Below are 20,402 nucleotides of genomic sequence, written 5' to 3' on the forward strand. Positions count from 1 at the left end.
TTGTTTGGCCAAATAACGAACATCAGAACGTATATTCCCAGCGTTGTTATGTGGAGATACCTCGCCGTTGGTGGGTGGAGTGACAGGCTCAGATCAATACTTAACAGGAACGAATGGGGAACCATTCAACAAGACACCGGTGTCTTGTAATTTACAGATATGATGCTGCTTCGACGCTTGGCTAGAGACTCTTCACGGTTTCAAAGATTTCAACGGTATAACGATGAAGCTTGCGTTAGTAGAACTTTTGGTATGTAGGATTCTTTAAATTTGAAATTTTAGAGAATTAGGTGTTTACAAATTGAAAAATTCTAAAACTTGAAATTTAGAGAATTTAGATATTTAGGAATTTCAAAACTTCTTCATTTCAGAGTTAGCTAATTAAAGTTCATCAAGTGGAAGCTACCTATTGCAAATTTTGTTATCTGTAAGTATGTTTAATAATATAATATATAAGAACTTTTGGTATGTAGGATTCTTTAAATTTGAAATTTTAGAGAATTAGGTGTTTACAAGTTGAAAGATTCTAAAACTTGAAATTTAGAGAATTTAGATATTTAGGAATTTCAAAACTTCTTCATTTCAAAGTTAGCTAATTAAAGTTCATCAAGTGGAAGCTACCTATTGCAAATTTTGTTATCTGTAAGTATGTTTAATAATATAATATATAAGAACTTTTGGTATGTAGGATTCTTTAAATTTGAAATTTTAGAGAATTAGGTGTTTACAAGTTGAAAGATTCTAAAACTTGAAATTTAGAGAATTTAGATATTTAGGAATTTCAAAACTTCTTCATTTCAAAGTTAGCTAATTAAAGTTCATCAAGTGGAAGCTACCTATTGCAAATTTTGTTATCTGTAAGTATGTTTAATAATATAATATATAAGAACTTTTGGTATGTAGGATTCTTTAAATTTGAAATTTTAGAGAATTAGGTGTTTACAAGTTGAAAAATTCTAAAACTTGAAATTTAGAGAATTTAGATATTTAGGAATTTCAAAACTTCTTCATTTCAAAGTTAGCTAATTAAAGTTCATCAAGTGGAAGCTACCTATTGCAAATTTTGTTATCTGTAAGTATGTTTAATAATATAATATATAAGAACTTTTGGTATGTAGGATTCTTTAAATTTGAAATTTTAGAGAATTAGGTGTTTACAAGTTGAAAGATTCTAAAACTTGAAATTTAGAGAATTTAGATATTTAGGAATTTCAAAACTTCTTCATTTCAGAGTTAGCTAATTAAAGTTCATCAAGTGGAAGCTACCTATTGCAAATTTTGTTATCTGTAAGTATGTTTAATAATATAATATATAAGAACTTTTGGTATGTAGGATTCTTTAAATTTGAAATTTTAGAGAATTAGGTGTTTACAAGTTGAAAGATTCTAAAACTTGAAATTTAGAGAATTTAGATATTTAGGAATTTCAAAACTTCTTCATTTCAAAGTTAGCTAATTAAAGTTTATCAAGTGGAAGCTACCTATTGCAAATTTTGTTATCTGTAAGTATGTTTAATAATATAATATATAAGAACTTTTGGTATGTAGGATTCTTTAAATTTGAAATTTTAGAGAATTAGGTGTTTACAAGTTGAAAGATTCTAAAACTTGAAATTTAGAGAATTTAGATATTTAGGAATTTCAAAACTTCTTCATTTCAGAGTTAGCTAATTAAAGTTCATCAAGTGGAAGCTACCTATTGCAAATTTTGTTATCTGTAAGTATGTTTAATAATATAATATATAAGAACTTTTGGTATGTAGGATTCTTTAAATTTGAAATTTTAGAGAATTAGGTGTTTACAAGTTGAAAGATTCTAAAACTTGAAATTTAGAGAATTTAGATATTTAGGAATTTCAAAACTTCTTCATTTCAAAGTTAGCTAATTAAAGTTTATCAAGTGGAAGCTACCTATTGCAAATTTTGTTATCTGTAAGTATGTTTAATAATATAATATATAAGAACTTTTGGTATGTAGGATTCTTTAAATTTGAAATTTTAGAGAATTAGGTGTTTACAAGTTGAAAGATTCTAAAACTTGAAATTTAGAGAATTTAGATATTTAGGAATTTCAAAACTTCTTCATTTCAGAGTTAGCTAATTAAAGTTCATCAAGTGGAAGCTACCTATTGCAAATTTTGTTATCTGTAAGTATGTTTAATAATATGATATATAAGAACTTTTGGTATGTAGGATTCTTTAAATTTGAAATTTTAGAGAATTAGGTGTTTACAAGTTGAAAGATTCTAAAATTTGAAATTTAGAGAATTTAGATATTTAGGAATTTCAAAACTTCTTCATTTCAAAGTTAGCTAATTAAAGTTTATCAAGTGGAAGCCACCTATTGCAAAGTATGTTTAATAATATGTTTATAATTAAATTCTTATATCTTTGGAAAATCGACTCATCTTAAGGACGTTTAAGGAATCGCTCGAGATTCAATGCATATGTGGCAAAAATACAAGGAGGCTGTTGTTGGACGACAAAAGGAGGATTCGGTATAATGTTCATCGACGTACAGAGGAATTTCACAATGGCAGCAATGATGTATCGATGATTCGTCGGACAAAAACAAGGAATTATAACGTGGTCGATCAAAGGCGCAATCAACAGGTGTGGAAATGAAAAACTGGCTTTGATATTCGATCTACTGTATGAATTGCAATTTTTGTTGAAAAAGATAGACACTTCATTCGATGTATGTATATGGGTATAACGAACGATTCACTGGCTGCTCGACATCGTTCTGAAATCTCCTTTCTCTATAAAACGATTGTGAGACTGCTTTAAATATGTTGTAAAAACCCTGTCGAGTATCGGTTCGAAAAACGAAACACGAAAAGGCCAATAATTGCCGCTGTATTCACCGATGAACACCGTTAAAAAAACTCAACAAATATTCTATTTACTTGTATCCATTAACGGTCAATGTTAACGTAGAATTTTTCATTTATTTTGATATATAAAATAATTGTCTCACACGTAATGGAAAAAATCAGCGAATGCCTATTGTATGGACTCTTTTGCATTCAGATAAACAAAATTCTGCTATTGTATACATTCTGTGTATCTTTGCATTTACCAATCTTTCATAAATGCACGAATATTCACAATTCATTAATTAACCGTAATCAGAATTATTAACAGCTTTCATGTTCTCCACAAATTACTCACTTGTGATCATGTTTTTCGTTGCTGTGCAGCAAATTGGATAACGCCTTGTCCAATAAGCCACCCAGGGAAGAATTCATTTTGCTTTTGAGTTCTGAAGAATCCAGGTTCATCTTTACACCATGCTCCTCCCGTAGTCCTCTAACATGCAAGGACTCGTTGTAGCCTCCATTGGACAAATTTCTACCAGACAAATGTCTCTGATCCTGCAGAGAGGAGTACGAGTTCCTCAGCATGTCACGTTCGTTGTTCTTCGAAGGATGTTCCCCACGTATAATCTCATTACTGTTTTTCTGACCAAACGTGCTGGCTATCAGATTTTCAGACTCTCTCATGCGTTGCTGGATCTTGTCTCTGAGTTTGTTGTTGTGCTCAAATGCAACGTCTAGACTGTCCTCGTAGCCTAGATTGTCGACTCTGGACATGTCGGGGCTGGCTGATCTGCTGGAATGCTCGCTTCGTAAGTTTCTGCAACCCCGTTTTGGGTAGTCCCTTTCTCTGGTGCTGTACATCTCTTCACCCAGTAGCTGCAATAGAGCAGATTGGTGAATGATCACTTGGAAGAATTCTGGATGCTCTTTGTATGAGAGTCTGGGTATCCTATGATAGTTTTTGCTTCCTACTAGATGCTTGCTTGCAGAGTGGACCATTTGAAAATGGTGTAAGACTAAGAGTATTTTGCTGGCCTTAATTAGATATGTAATGGCTATCTGAATATCCAGAGAATAATCAGAAAGCTACTATTTATTTATGGTTACAAAGAAGGCCAGTACAAGGAATCTACTGTTTAACTGATCAAAAGTGAAGCTTTTGGAAGAAATTAGGACCCAAAAGTGGGATCCAGAGGAATCTTCAATTGAAGATTAACCAACTATTTTGGAATTTGAAATGGGCTACTTTGCAGCAATTAGCACATAATTTTCAACAATATGCTCCAGATACTATCAGAGGATAACACGTTGATCAGTAAAATTAAATCTACTAATAGATAAAGTTTCTTTCAAAAATTGGTTTAGTTAGGAAAGTTGTTAGTGGGGATAGAGGATGTGGAAATTTTATTCTTGTGCAATTAACGTTAATATGAATAGGTAGTGTTAGTAACGCCAAGCTGAACCTTTTTCTATTAAAAATAGAGTTTTTGCAGAGAAAAATGAATTTTAGGAAAGATATAATGCATTTGAAGATAGGATAAAAATTTGTAGAATGATTAGAGATTAATAATGCTCAGCATTGGTTACTTGCATTTTTGTATCTAAGACATTAAAAAACATCATATCTGAAGGGACAAGTTTCGGAATTACCATACACACTAAGAAATGTCGAAGGAATGAGAGAACTACCTTTTGCATGCATACTGAGAGACATTGTCTGTATAAAGCTGGTTCATAGGTCCTGCAAACATTACCACAATAATGTATAGAGTATTCCCTTCTGAGAATTTCGTGTAAGGGTGTAATCCAGTTTATCTTAATTCTGAAATATTTACGTATCAATTTTATCCTAAAATGACTGTGATATTAAATTTAATGCTACAGTGTCATGCGCCGTTTTAATAATAATTTAACATTTTTGTATAAATATTAATATAATATCTTTGTAGTTTGTGTAATATTTGTCATTTCATTGAATTTACTTATTATTTATGTTCAGAAAACACCCCTACAAATAAACATTCTGTAAGCATGTACAAAAGATACTGAGAACTGCAGACTGAGCTGAAAGTTGAGCTTTTTCAGCTACTACATAATATAAGATCGCCAAGCCAAGCGAATAATAAAAAGAAAAGTAAGAAAGAGATAGTGCATGCAAAGTGTAGGCTTGTCAATGAAGTAGTGAATCATATATCTTAAACAATAGTAAATAAATATTATCTCTTCAAAAAGCTATCAACTTACCGTACTGTTTCAAATTAATTTTTTAGCCATATCGATTTTTTTAATTAGCTGATTTAATCTTCATTATCAGAGATCTATTGAGAATACCATGCAGAATACACAGAAAGAAAAAATATTGCAATTAAAATAATAATCAAGATACCTTAATAAAATATGTTAATTCGCCATTTCTTTAAATTTATCAATTCAGCACAGATACTCAAACAAAGCCAAATCTGCCCTCCTATAGATCCTAATACCTTCATTATATCTGAAATATCCGAAGAAGCATGCAAAACTTCAATTAATCTAATCAAATACTCACCTGGTTCACGGATTCCAAAAGACTTCCCAGGCTGTTCTGACTCTCCACGTCTCTCCACCGATCCCTGGGTCCCCTTAACCCTTGCTGCTGCTCATCCTTCCTATGGTAACCTTCGTTGTGATCCAGCTTGATCTTTTTGGCTCCCCTAAGCTCATTCTCAGTGGTGGCTTTCAACCTGGAGCAACACTCGACAAACAGCTCCTCATCGAAGTTCAGAACCTTGCCCTGTCTAGGCTTCGTGGTCTCAATCTCATGAGGAACATCCAGAGCGTTGTCCTCTATCGCGTCAGTGGGTGCAATAGTGACTACTTCACTCTTGTGGCTCGAAGAGGGTGATCTAATGACGATTTTCTCACCAGAGAACTCGCTGGAGCTTCTTTTTCTAGTTGCAGCCTCGTTGGTAGACAAATTTTCCTCTTCCTCTTCATTTTCACTGTTGGAGCTGGTCTCTATGGAACTTCTGGGTGTTCCACAGAACAACGGAGAAATTCGCCTGTGGCCCATGTCCTCGTCTTCTTCACCGTCTATGTCAGAATCTCTAGTGGTCTGCGAGTTCCTATCCATACTTGGAGACCTGTTCCTCACGCTACTAGGTGCTAGACTGCTGCAACTTTGAGAAGATTCCAGATCAACAGACATTCGGCTAGTGAAGGGGTTTCTCTCAAGATGAACCTTGGTGAAATTGTCCTCCTCGTCATCTGACTCCTTAGGATTCTTCGAAACTGTTTTCTCTTCAACTAGATCTCTCCAATCTTCCTCTTCGTTTCTACCTTTACTTTTTCTAAAACCTGACAGCTTTCTCTTCTTGGTCACTTTCTGATCGTCTTCTATGGCATCTTCCAAAGGCACGATTTTGGAAGAATCTTCGTCATAGTTGAAGGACCCATAGCCACTGTCCTTGATCGTCAAGTCAGGCTTGCCCTGATTCCTCAGTCCATAATTTGGCTCCTTGTGTTTCAGTGCTTTCTGGCTCTTGTCAGTATTGACGTCAGTAAAATCATCCTCGAAGGTCCTAGAAATTAATTCTTCTGCTCTCTTCTTGCTGAGTCTGCACTTGGTCGCTGGTAACAGTAAGAAGTAATTATTTGAAGCTTCTGTATCACGTGTTTTCTTATTATTGGAGCTGTTCTTTGATTTTGTGTGCTTTCTAGATCGATGCTCACCTTGGTTCTCATATGTTAGATTTCTCTCCTTGGTTCTGTCTGAAGAAGAGCTCTTCTTGGATCTTTTTCCAGAACGTTTCTTGGGACTAGAAGGTATAGAGGATGAAACTGAGTGTCTTTTCTTGTCGCCTGAGGAGTCCTTAGTCTTTCCTTCGCTGGAACTGGAAGATCTGAAGCCTGTTCTGGAGAGATCCGAGTCGTCTTCTGACTTGGACACCCAGTCGTTCAGTACCTCCTTAACTTTGTCAGTCTTCTCACCACCAAAAACTCTGCCAAACACGCTCTTCACGATTTTACTCTTGTTTTGTGATTCAATTTTGTCCTCATTTTCACTGTCGTCGCTTTCACTAGTCAAATCGGCGATCTTGCTCCTTATAGAAGACTTCTTGCCTCTGGATTTCCTGTAGTTGTTCTTGTTAGAGTATTTGTGGCTCCTAGACACCTTTTTGCTCGGATTTTGACGATCGCTGGTGCTTGATTTTCGACCACTACCAATTATCGATGGAATTGCTTCGCTGTTCTCAGAATCTGATGAAATCTTGGAGTCCTTGTCAGAATCCTCCGCTGTTTTCGATGCTTCCGGCTCACATTCTTCCTCTGATGCGATCTGCTGCTCTGCTTGTTCGTCGTTAGTATTCAAATTCTTGTCAGAGTTTTGGTTGTCAATTAATTCATTTATGTCTAAAGAATTATCATCGATATCAGATTTGGTAGCTTTAGGGTCGCTATTCTCGACTTCTTGCTTCTCTTCAGGTTTTGGCTCGTTGTCAGAATCCTTCAGGAAGGTCGTGGAAGACTCTCGTTCCTTTGTTCGCTCTTTATATATCTCCAATTTTTCTTCTCTTTCAAATAAAATTTGTGACAAAGGTTTGTCTGCTAGACTCGAGGATGACGAAACCTCATCATCATCCATTGACTGAAAATAGTTGATTTTGTCTTCTAACGATTCAATTCTCTTCTCAGAAACTTGTTGTTCCTGTACTAACTGTTTCAAAGCAGTTTCTTCCAAAGATTCTGGCTCAGGATAAAATTTATCCATTTCTAACTCCTCGACAATTTGTAATTCATTAGATTCATGATCATCTTCATTTTCTAATGTTGCAGAGATAACTATACCATCACTTTTAGCAGAATTATCTTCCAATTGTGAATCAGGTACTAAACGCTCTAACTTTTCATTAATATCCAACGTTTCAGAATAATCGAGTGACTTTTGATCATCTGTGGTCTCTGAAAGTTTGGTCACGTCATTGAACACTAATTTATTCTGACCGTCTTTAGATTTGGAAGAACTTTTAATGGTTTTATCTTCCAAACTGTTTTCTGTTTTTTCAAAATGTTTCTTAGCCCTGCCTTTCTTGGATTTACCATGGCGTAGCGTTTTGACCAGTTCACCCTGCTTATCACCCTCGTTATCAAATATCATTTTCATACTGTCTCCTTCAAGATTTTGTACTTTAGAAGCGTCCAATTCGTCAATACCTTCAAAACTCTTTCTTTCTGCTTTCTGATTCTTGCACAAGCTTGAATTCAAGCGTTCATTAAATTCCTGTATTTCTGGTTTGGAGTAATTAAAACTTTTAACTGACTCAACTTGTATACTGCATGCACTTTCATAGTTTTTCTCAGAATTACAATTAACATCTTGAGATTCCTTATTAAATGTGCTTGGATAGTCTAACTCGTAGCTCTTACTGCTCTCAGAATCAAGTTTTTTACAGATTTCTATGCTGCGTTTGTTTATGGTAAACTTCAGACTCAAACGTTCGTGTGACTGATTTTCTTCATTATCTTTATCGTCTAACTTATCTCTGGAAAGATTCTCAGTCTTTTCCTCGGAATCTAATTTATATATACTATCTTTCTCCAGGATTTTGTTTTCTTCTGTCCTCAGCAGAGCATCTTTTATCTCCATATCTGCATCCTGGTTTTCCTGCAGCCTGGGACCACAATCTGAACACTGTTCTTTGAAATCATTTTCTTTCATTCTTGGAGTATCAGTTTTTGATTCTGAATTGCCCACAGCAGAATCTTCGGATAAACCTTCTGAAACATCCTTATAATCCAAATTAGACTTTGGTTTATTCAAGTGCGAAGACTTTGCAATTTTAATGGACACATTCTCACCCAGAACAGTTACCAACGTCGAATCGGCTGAATTTTCCAACTCAGAATTATCTAAACTAATTTGTTCATCGATCAAGCTTCTCTTCTTAGTTTTTTCTTTCTTCTTTTCATGTTTCTTCTTCTTTCCAACATCCTCCATCTTCTTCATGTGCATTTTTATAGGCGTGGATGTTGATTCTGGCTCAGGAGTCATTTGATCAGTAAGAACGTACTCATCGTGGCTCATATTTTCAGTGATCTTACAAATTTCTTCATCCAGAAGTTCATCTTCAAGGATGTGTTGGTGGGTGGTCTGAGAATCCGTCAAAGAATCCTGTTCAAGTTGATTGTTATAGCAAGGATCAGTCTGATCTGGTTCTAGATCCTTCTGAGTAATGATGGATTCGGAATTAGCGTCCTTCTGGTCATCCTTCAGCTCTAAGGACGCATTCATGGCTTCATCAGCCGATTCAACTCTATTCTCATCGCTAGAAGTATCATTTTGACCAACGTCTTCCATACTTTCAGCGTCCTCCATAGATGATGTTCTGTCTTTCTTACATTTGGCCATTTGAAGCAAATGAGACTGAGACTGATTGTGTTTCTTTAGAGAGCTCTTCCTGGTGAAGCTGGTAGTACAAACATCGCAGAAAAATCTGGCAGCCTCCTTCGTCAACTTCTTCCTCTTCTCCACAATTAGAATTTCACCTGTCTTCTTATGAACTACCACGTAATTGCCTGCTGTTCTCTTCTTTGGCGTTTGAAAATCATCCTGAACTTGGGAAAGACCATCCAGCTTCGTGTCCACCTTATCTTCGCTTTTCGGCTCGTCTTCTTCATATTCCTCGCCCTCTTCCTCGTCCACCGGCGTTTTAGAATTTTCAACTACCTCTTCCTCCTGTTTTTCAACATTCTCTTCTGGCTTTTCATCAAAAGCTTCGTTCGAGGTGACTTCCTCGATCAGTTTCTCTTGCTCAGTCGACGGTTTTGCTTGTAACTCCTGGTTAACATCGTTCTTCGCTGTCTCTTGATGCGATATACAATCCTCAATATCCATTGGAATATCGAAGTCATCCATCAAATAGAACTCAGCAAAGAAGGATATGTTTTTCTTGGCTCTTCTTTTCAAACTCTGTCTTCTGTGGGTGTTCTTCTCCGTATCGACGGATTCTGAGTCGGTCACAGAGGTATCTGTTTGCACGTCTTCTCGAGACTCGTAAAGCTTCTTCTTCTTAGAATAACGTTTTTTCCTGAAATAACTGAAATCACTGACGCACGAGGTCTCTGACAAATTGTCTGCGCTCTCGACTCGTTGATTTAAGCTCTCCTGACCTGACAAGTCCTCGGAAGACATCTGTTTCCTCTTCGAAGATCTCGTTTTACTAATTTGTTCGGTTTTGCCAATTAGATCTATGGAACCGACAGAACTAGACCTTTCTAGGTCTACGTGTTCACGAGTCGAACTCCTAAAGCTACGTTTTTTGCCTTCAGAAGAATTTTTCTGGCAAGAACTTTCTGGCTGTTCCTCTTTTCCAGCCAAACTTCTGCTCGCCTCTGGGTACTCCGCGTTGCTTGTTTCAGGTTCTGGTTGGGAACAGTTGTTCTGAGTGTCTGAATTCTCGTCGATGATCGACTTTCTCTTATACGTTCTTTTCTTTGTGTGCTGCAACACTTCGGTTACCTCTGGAACCTTGAACGGTTCCAGACTTGCCGAAGAAACTTGTAAACTAGTCAGATCGTTGGGATTCTTGCTCTGGTCTTCAATTTCATCGATGAACCTACTCGTCCTCAAGGATCTTCTAGGAGGAAGTTGATTTGTCGACGTGGATTCAAGCGCTGCGGTCTGTATGCGCATCCTGGAGTCAGAATTTTCTTGAGAAACGGTGCCTTGCATCGGTGTCTGGTCAACCATCAAACACTTCTTCTTTCTTCCACGCTTCTTTGGCACTTTGGGGACAATTACAGGTTCTTCGATCTTCTGTGGCTCTTTTTGATCATTCACTGGAGGATTCTGAGTGACTTCTTCTTTATCTTCTGCTCGAGTCTCCGTATTCTTGAAACTAAAATCTTCTTTTTCTTCTTTCAATGGTTCTATGCTATCCAATAGCGTTACCTGCTGCGTTGTAACTTCATTTTGTATAGTTTCACGTTTTTCAGATGGTTCTTCCAAAGGCAGTCCAGGATTTTCAGTTGGGACAATGGTGCTAATACTGAGAACAGGATTACTTTCGGGTTCCTTCGAGGTCTTCTCGTCGTTTCTCGGTTGAATCATGGATTTCGTCCTGAAGGATTTCCTTCTAGGTCCTCTGCTGTCTTCAGATGCTATTTCGTTCACAGAAGATTCTGTCATTTCGGTAGACTCCACGCTGAACATCGTTTCTTCTTCAGAAATTTTCTCTTCCTGTTGCGATTTCTTCTTCGAGGACCTTCTAACTGGAGATTGAATTTCTAAATATTGATCCACAGCCTCTGTAACGGAATTTCTCTTTCCAGTTATTTTCATCGAATTCTTTTCTTCGTTGGTCACTTGAACTTCTTCCTTATTTTTCGTTACACTTATACCTTGAAGGGCATCTTCTGGTTTATCCTCTTCATTTATTGCATGTTCTTCTGAAGTTTCCTTAGAATCTATCTTCAGCTTCTCCATACTTTCTTCAGAGTCTTCAGCTGTTTTAACTTCATCAACAATCCTATTATCCTTTGCTTCGGGGTTTTCACTTATACTTTTCTCCTCACATGGTACCTTGTCCGCATCAACTTCAATAGACAAGTCGTTTTGAACATTTTCTTTGGTAGAAGGCACTTGCTTTGATTTTTCGATTAACTTTATCACGTCAGCCAGATGCAGTTCCTCAGAGATCGAACTCTCCTCAAAATTCCCTGCTGGCTCGGAGGATTTCCTTTTATTTTTCTTTGGGGACTTCACTTCCACTGATCGTTTCTTAGATTTCCTTTTCACTTTGACCTCTTCCGTTACGTCTTCACATTTTTTCTTTTCTTCTTCCATGGTTGACAAAGACACATCTGCGGAATTACTCACTGGAATCTCCAAAACAGGCAATGAAATTTCACTTCTAATAGGGCTCGTTTCAATAGAAACAGCTTCCTCTTCTACTTTTGACTCATTAGTACAAGCTCCTTTTTCTTTGAAAGAAGTAGTCTGTTCATCTTCTCTCGGCAATTTAATTTCAATCTCTTCATCAATAACTTTACTGGGACTTATATTCGATTCATTTTCTACTTCCTTTTCATCAGAATGTTCTACATTAGACTGCAATTCTTTTGAAAATTCTTTCAAAACCATCTCTTTGTTTTCTACAGTAACGTCTTTTTTCTCCAAGCTTTTGGTCAAACTATTAGGAACTAAACTATCCTGACAACTCCTACTAGTCGCTTCTTTAATAGTTTCCCGTCTAGTATCTCCTATCTTCTTTGCTTTTGTTTTCGCTTTCGATTCGCTCGAAGTCTCTGTGTTTTCTGATAAACCAGGCCCAACTTCGTCCAAAATACTAGTGAGTTCGTCAGCAGCTGTATCCAATAGAGAACCAACTTCACCTTCTAATAAAGCATCCTTTTGTTTAGCTATTTTTGAAACTATTTTCTCTAAGAAAGACCCTTTTCCTTTCTGTTTCCTTCTGGACAGATCTAGAATAATGTCATTAGCTAATGATTGTTCTTTGGTGTCTTTAGAGGGAGATTCAACCTTCTGAACCTTTTCTACAGATTTGTCCAAGTTCAGGTCGTTACTAGCTGCTTCTAAAACTTCAAGTTGCTTTAGATCTTCCTCAGAAATCTTCTCGACACGAGAGATCTCCTCTACTAACTTATCAGGATTACTTGTCACTTCTAAAACAGTGTCTTCAGAAGATTTAATACTTTTATCTAAATTTTGAGTCTTGCTAGTGGCATCGTCAGTCTGTGGTGTGGAATCCTGGGGGAGTGCACTAGAATCCACGCTATCCAAGGTAGTCTGCATGCTCAAGACACTTGGCTGAGACTCGACAGGGACGTTCATGCCCTCTGTAAGAATTCCAATTACGTTATTTAAAGATCTTTTGGATGCTCTTTCTTTTCTGGGTCCCCAGGACTTCCTGGGTCTTCCAACTTTCAATTTTTGAATTGGAGCCGGTTTTTCCAGTGAATTTTCCTTGCCACTGTCCATAGAATTGCTCGTTTCCACCTGCAAGTGATTTAGATTCTCGGTTACCTTGGTTGCTTCTTTATTCTCTGGAGGGTCAGAACCTTTGGGTTGCTCTTTCTCGTTTCTAGTTATTTTCTCGCTTTCTTCTTGCCTATCCTTGACAATTTTCGTTGCTCCAATTGAAACGGTCCCTTTATCATCAAAATTTGCTTCGTTCTGATCCATTGAATTGACTTCATCATTAACTTCAAAGGAATTGTTTTTACCAGTTTCTTCGTTCTTTGTTTGGGACAGATCAGTGTTCTTTTTTTCAGATGTCTCATTGCTAGATTTAACTCTACCTCGTCTTCTTCCAAAAGTATTCTTCTTCAAGCTGAAGTCTGTCTGTTCATTCTGGATCTCCGCTTCGCCAGTATTCAACAACGACCATCTAGTTTGCCTCTTGTCAGCAGCCTGGACAGTCATCTCAACTTCAGACTTGGTTTGACCATCAAAAGACGCCTGACTGGAATTGACCAATGATTTGATCTCACTGGACATACTACTGCTTCTCCGTCTTTTGACCCCTGTTTTCATATCGTTCACAGCTTCCTTGATCTTGTTAGATTCGTCTAAAACTTTCTCATCCTTTGAAGCAGCTTTGTCCTTTCTATCCGTGTTCCTCAGCGATTTTCTTCTTTTCGCATCGAATTTCTCTTTGCTCGTAGACGCATCTGAGATGGACCCTGAGTCCAGCTTTCCTTTCTCCAGTTCTAAATCCTTCCGAGGCTTGATCTTTGCCTGATCGAATTTAAATTTAGACACTGGTTGCCTGAGACAGCGTTTGGAAGTGGCAATCCTGGATGACAGAACCAATTTGGTTAGCAGGTCCTCTTTATTGTCTGAGCCTATCAACTTCTTCACCTCAAAGGGAACGTTCTGAATCTTTATAGGGCTGTCATCGTCAACAACTTTCTCTAACTTCGCCTTAGCGTTACTCCTGGTTTCCAACTTTCCTTCTTCCTTTTTCTGTCTCGCTTCTTTCTTCAGACCCACTTCTTCTGCATTCTTCACCATATTTTTCTTCTCTTCCACGCTTAGAATCTTTGCAGGAGCGCTTTTCCTCTTGAATTTTTCCTTAACTAGACCTTTAACACCTTCCTTAGAAGCTTCAGTCTTTGTATCCACGCTCTCCACGCTTTTATTCAGATTCTTCATTTCATTTTTTGCTCTCCTGCCTTTACCCTGTTTCTGATCCTTCTCTTCCTCCTGTAAACTGCTCGTAACATCACTTTTCTCTCCTGAAACTTGACTCTCCTCTTTCTTAGGATTCTCCTTGTCGTCCAGGTTCGAACACTTGCTAGTCAGACTCTTGCCACGCAGAATCTTTTCCTGGCTAGAAGCTGACGTAGCAGGAGATAGGATTGGTAGGTCGTTTGTAGTAGTTTCTGAAAATTCCTCGGAATTGGATGATACTTGAACGGCTGGCTCCAACGTGGGCATCTTGTCGCTGTCAGAAGACAATCTGGTTGTCCTCTTCGGCAACTGGTCGCCATTCTTGCACTTAGAAACTGCTCTTAACTTGGATCTAGTGATCGACGACTCTGGACTAGTTTCGCTGCTCCTTACCTTGGTTATTAAACGACCAGAAATAGGACACCTGATCTCAGGGGACTTTTGAGGCGACAGAGACTCTTTGTTAGGATTCCTGGCAAATTTTCCATCCTGGGTCCTCAGCTGTGACTTTGCCTTGATGGAGGCGTTCAACGAGGCTACAGGATCCACCGGTCGCTTCCTCTTAGGTGTAGTTTGAGTGGACAACTTGTTCTTTAGGCTGAGGGACTTCGCTTCCCCTGGACTAGCTTCTGTTCCATCCGCATCTACCTCCTTCTCCGCATTCTTAGGAGAAGCTTTGGTACTCTTTAATATCTTCGTACTCTCGTTAGACGTCTCTGCCTTCGTCTCAGACAGGTTCTTCAAAGCTGCTCTAGCTTTAGCCTTCAAAGTTGTTTTCTTCACCTGGACCAAGCTTTTCACAGCTCCTTCTTTCGTTTTCACGTTTCTCCTTTTACCCAACACTCTGGGACCTCTGACCATCTTTGTTCTACTGCTCCTTCCGTCTGGCACATCACCTTCTTTGATAGAAGACGATCCTTCGGCCGGTTTCTCTTTGGTTTCTTTCTCCAAGTCGTTTTTCTCTGAGCTGTCGTTTCGTCCTTCGTCAGGATTCTTGTCATCGGGAGTGTAGTTTTTCACCACGCTCTCGATCACGGCAGAGATGTTGTCGATCCGACAGCGATTCCGTTGGATCGACTTCGCGTTCTTCAGCAGCTTGTTCCTCAGGGCAGCTTTGTTCCGGGACATTCGAGAGGCGCTGGAATTGTCGCCGACCATTCGTGGTCTCGTTCTGGATTGCACCTGTACAAATGGCAAAGCCTTCGTGGTATTGTGTGTGTGTGTGCGCGCACCTCGGTGAGTGTATTTTTTCTGTGCTCGCTACGAAAAGTTAGGGGAGTTTCTTTTGGTGCAACCTACGGAATCACCTGTTTATTATCCCGTGATTTATCGAAGCTTCTTGGGCAACACGTCACGGGGATTATTATGGTGTATTTAAATTAAGCCCTACGGGATATGCTACTTTACGTTGAGCATAGAAGTTTCTGGTTTGTGGATTCTTTTGTTTGAAGAAGCAGCTAAGTATTCTTTCAGATCTGTGATTCAATAATCCACTAAATCTGAAGCGTTTCCAAGAAAATCCAATACTAACTAGAATAATCAAGTACGAGATCTTGTTTATAAATCATCATCTCTTAATAAAACAACAAATTCTTCGACAAAATCTTTGTACCGAACGCATTGTAATTTACAGTGCTTGTATCCTGCAGATGAAACTCTTAAGGATTTCTACTTTTATCTTAAAAAATTCTTGTATCTCTCAGCATACAAAAAGAAAAAGTTGAAAACACCAAAGTTTAATATTTTGAATACTTACCAATCCTAAATTCTCAGCTCTAGAATTCCAAAAATTCCTATTCTGTGACCTTTTAAAATTAGCACCTGCAGCAATGCTCTTAAGAATCAATCCTAAGTATTTCTAGTTCTTAGAAAATTTCTAGAAGCTTTTTAACGAACAAAGTAGTATAATTGTAATCCTCGTCGCCTCTGGTAAAACCCTTAATACCCTAATCGATAACCACATCAATAACGCTATACGTAACATTATACATGTTTCCCTTCGATGCTCTTATCCTAATAAAAATCACTCTGGAAATTCTGCGCTTGTTCCACGGTTGGTCGATTCGGATTAGACGGAACCAGCGAGACTTTTCAAATGTCATAGTTCTCGCTTCGACAAAAATGCCAAGGGAGTGTCCATAGACGGGTCAATCGTGTGCCAGTTTTCTAAGAGAGCACGAAAACCGTCTTGTCGGTGTGACTACGTGGCGTATCCTCCCTACGTGTATACGGGTCCGTGTGTGCAACGTGCGGACAACCGTGTTGGCTAATCAATACTCCACTTATATCCGTGTCGTCCAGCCGGAGCCGGTCCCATGTTATTGCCTTATCATTATCGAGTTTCATCTTTTTCGCCAGGATTCGGGTCATCCGCTAACTGGAGCTGTTTGCGAGCTGCTCGTTTACCTAATTCCAACCAGTCGCCGGACTCGGCATGCTTTTTGGGTCACCGTGTCTTACTACTAGCTTCTTGGCACAGAGCATGCATTTTTTGCAAATTGTCCTCTTAAGACTCTTTCTTTCTCTGACTCGGCAGCTTTCTTTCACGGTCAGTAGGTCCTCCTGTCTGTTGCATTATTGCTCACCACTTGCACCTGTCTTTCCAGCAATTAACTTGAAGCTCGGGTCATCCCTTTTTTTATTTTCCTGTTTATCCGAATGTTTTGAAATTCTCGTCGTCGAGACGAACAACTTCTTTCGTTCATTTTATTTCCTATTTGCCAATTTCGTAATTGCCGATAACTTACGTTTGCAGATTTGTGATTAGCGATCGAGTTACGTATAATTTCTAGCTTCGATGCGAATTACTGTTTTAGGGAAATTTCCAATGTTTTGCTTTCCAGTGAAAAAAGGCAAGGCAGAGGCTTTTTTTCAATTTTATAATTACTGGCCGCTTGCTTATGCGTACACGTGTTGTTAGCAATTAAGCTTTATATCTGTGATTGAAGAGGTTTTAACTTAGATTTGAATTTTACAGAGATATTTTTCCCTCCTCGATAAAAAAAGGTTTTTGTTTCAGAATTTTAAGTAACTTTATTTAACGTTGCTGTACTATTTTTCCCTAGTTGATAATTATATTCCCAGATATCTCAACTCTACTTCATTTGTGTGTCAATTAATATGTATGACAATTAATTCTGCTTAGTATGAATAGCACGTGGATGATGATTCCGGTGTTATTCGACATTAAAACCACATGAACACGAAAACTGAACATCTAGGATGAAGTTAATTGAATTGTTCAAATATTCAACACTTACAGTACGTAGTCTACCCTGGGTCCGCACAGTATTGTCCTGCAGTACTTTCCTGGTGGCCCTTTTGGGGGGTAAGTTCGCCAACATCTTTTGTATGCTCTCCCCTATGAACAGAAAAACAGTATAAAATGTAAATTAAATTGTACAGTTTTACCTTAATGTTCCTTAAACATACAATGTTGCGTCACTTTAATTCAAATTCATTTATTTGTGTAATTTTACAAATTCACTACAACTTACTTTCTTCTATGTAAGAATGATGCTACAATATATCAATTATTTTATTTATATATTATTTATTACAGGTGCTTCATGAAAGTTTCATCAACATTGTATCATAAATAACGTAGTTTACTTGGACAGTAACTCATTGGTTATTTAATTCCAATCATTGGGAATAATTCATACATAAAATCGTGTATCGCAAAGGCTATCCAGTATAGTGGCTTAACAGCTTATTAATCACTCAATTAATGTTTGATTATATCTGCCTGAATATCAACTGCTTCTTCTTTAAATACAGGGTGTCCCAAATTTTGAAAGCATAGCTTACAATTAAAAAGAATTCTGGGAAGTTAAAATTCAATATTTTGTATTCATTTGTATCTTCTAATTCAAAAGTTGCATGCTTTTCATTATGTTCAACGTTTGCTCGTAACTCTTTGATAAAGCATTTACATGAAAGTTGCATTAAAACATTTCTTTTTTATTTTCTCTGCTGGATTATGCTCCAACGCTTTGTGAAAGTTTCCAGAAAAAATTTAAAACACTCTGTATATGCAAACGCACCTAAGTACACAGACGTATATATGTACAGACATTAGAGGCACGTTAATATTAATCAACGTATGATTAATAAGTTTCAAGTTATCATGCCTCACCATATCCATAATTATCGCGTGGCAAAGGGAAGTTGTTGGATAAGTGATTCGACTAAATGAAACAAAGTTTTAATTAGTGCAATAATTAGACGCTCCTCTAATGTGGTTAACAAATTTTCCCTACCATGTGTGTTCCTATTTATGTTCGCTTTTTATTAACTTCCAAATTACGCGCTTCTCTGGAATTTTTTACATTTTTCATTGAGAATAAATTTTATTAGAATTGCCAAAGTTAAAGTTATAATACAACGCGACTCTGCATGAGATAATTAATAGCGTGGGTAATTAACAATGTATTACACTAGTTTTTATCCTAAAACAAGTATTATCTTTGCTGTAAAAATTAATTTATTCCGATGTAGCAGCATAATTTATTTGGTTACGCTGGGTAACTCAACATTCGCGCTTTAATGGAAGCTAATTAAAATTTATATTTCACAGGACATTAAATCCCGTGAAAGGGTAGCTAAATTACAGCAGCAGAGGGTTACAAGATGACAGCTTAATCAGAGTCCAGTAGCAGGTGTTAATTACATGACTTCTCCTATTGATCACTTGATCAGCTTGTACTGAGAAACGCAAGCATCAAAACTTGTCTTTGCGTGTGTAAAGTTATGTTGGTTCAAAAGCAGTTTCCTTTTTGAAATAAAGCATTTACGTGGTTAGCATTGTAATCTGTTTTCCATTGATGAGAAGTATAAAGAGGGATCCTGCAATTTTTAAAACGTCCTGTCTGCACTATTATAGTGTCTGAAGTACTTGCTGTTCATCGATGATTTAAAAAGGAGCTGATAATTTTATAAACTAGGTAAAATGAAATTGAAGAAAGTAATCACTCACTGTCGCTAGGCCTGACCCTTGGCCCCGTAGGTTGCTTCTCCTTAGGAGTGTTCACCCTTGGAGTCTGGGAATTTTGAATGTTTCTCTTCATTCCACGCTGCCTTCGCCTTCTACTGCGACTTCCAAACGGTCTCCACTTGCACTTTTTCTTTCCATTGCCAAATAATCCTAATAACCAAGTCTGGTCTCCTCCGCATTCCAGCATATGCCTGTGCAACTCTGGTAAAGTGGTACAGTTCTTGGAACACTTGGTGCACACCTTCTCCACTAAGATAGCCGTCCTCGCCTTTGTCGTGGGTACGTCCTTTCCTGGTAGAAATAGGTGCTTGTAAAGTTCCCTTTGGTCACCAGAAAACTCGAAGTGGGAACACCAGACGTTTGGGTGCATGATCACTTTGTGGTCCTCCATTTCTTTCAAAGTTACCTGTGACGAAAAAACGGTAATTGTGATTAGCGTCGTTGTTGTATTACTGCTTGTTAACAAAGTAATTTTATTATGTGAAACAAGGGATAAAATAATCCTTGCCAGATAAGTGGCCACATTTGAATGAATTAAAGTTTTGTACAATTATTTTACTATATTTTTATTTCAAGAAAATCTAATAAAAAAATCAAAATTGCACCCTACTAAACAGCTTTTGGCGAGTAACTTATGACTTTTAATGATTTTTCTGTTATTTATTGATGTTCTGGGCCGTGAAAAGGATTTTAGGCTAATTTCGAGCAACAATCTGAAGTTCTAGTTCACGGGACAATTTCATGAAGCAAACGTCCCAATTAACTCGATCGATAATAACGATCGGCATGCACGGTTATTACGATTGGACTTGGAATCGACAGTAATATCGCAGGACGATCAATAGAGATTCGTTCAACGACAGCTAATTGTCAATCAACATGAAGAGATGTCCTTTCAACTGCTCTGCAATTCGATCGATAGTTACCAATCAAGTAGGCTGATTAATTAGCTAATCGCTCATAAATGTCGACTGTGTCAATTTCCAAACTATTTCTCAAGACAATTCCATCATCAACTCTATGTCGAAACTTCTCGACAAAATCAGAGAATAATAACTTTTTGGCTAAATACAACAAATTCTTCTTCTTTTAGACTTCTACGCTTCTAGAATTCTCAAAAATGTATATATATATATTGTATTGAGATGTTCAAAAAGTTTATAGAGTATTAAACAGTGAATTACATCCTATTATACATATTCCGATAAGAATATTACAAGACCACGAATTGATTAATTTGATCTCTAGTTCGATAAATAACTAAATAAATTATTCATCAAATTTCTAGAAAAAATCTGCCAGTGATTTATCGTTCTGACCATTCTGTCTAATAGATCCATACGATTTCTTGAAAAAAGCACGAAGTGGTCATCAAAAATATTCTGTCCTCGTATCATTTCAAAATCAATTC

The 20,402-nt window shown here is 37.4% G+C and overlaps 1 protein-coding gene across 2 annotated transcripts in view; it reads right to left on the reverse strand.

The window, feature by feature from the left end:
- The window catches only part of LOC139995209 (uncharacterized), an 82,359-nt gene that overhangs the window by 5,938 nt on the left and 56,019 nt on the right, over window positions 1–20,402 (reverse strand). Inside the window, exons 5-9 of one of the 2 annotated variants that reach the window (XM_072018440.1) lie at window positions 18,974–19,397; window positions 17,256–17,356; window positions 6,534–15,177; window positions 5,371–6,431; window positions 3,175–3,698 (exon numbers count right to left, since the gene is read on the reverse strand). In XM_072018440.1, coding sequence (XP_071874541.1) covers window positions 3,175–3,698; window positions 5,371–6,431; window positions 6,534–15,177; window positions 17,256–17,356; window positions 18,974–19,397 — 10,754 coding nt within the window. Of the gene's footprint in view, window positions 1–3,174; window positions 3,699–5,370; window positions 15,178–17,255; window positions 17,357–18,973; window positions 19,398–20,402 lie in introns of both variants that reach the window. The other variant, XM_072018439.1, reaches the window with a different exon arrangement.

This window comes from Bombus fervidus, chromosome 15 (assembly GCF_041682495.2).
Source record: "Bombus fervidus isolate BK054 chromosome 15, iyBomFerv1, whole genome shotgun sequence".
NCBI lineage: Eukaryota > Metazoa > Arthropoda > Insecta > Hymenoptera > Apidae > Bombus > Bombus fervidus.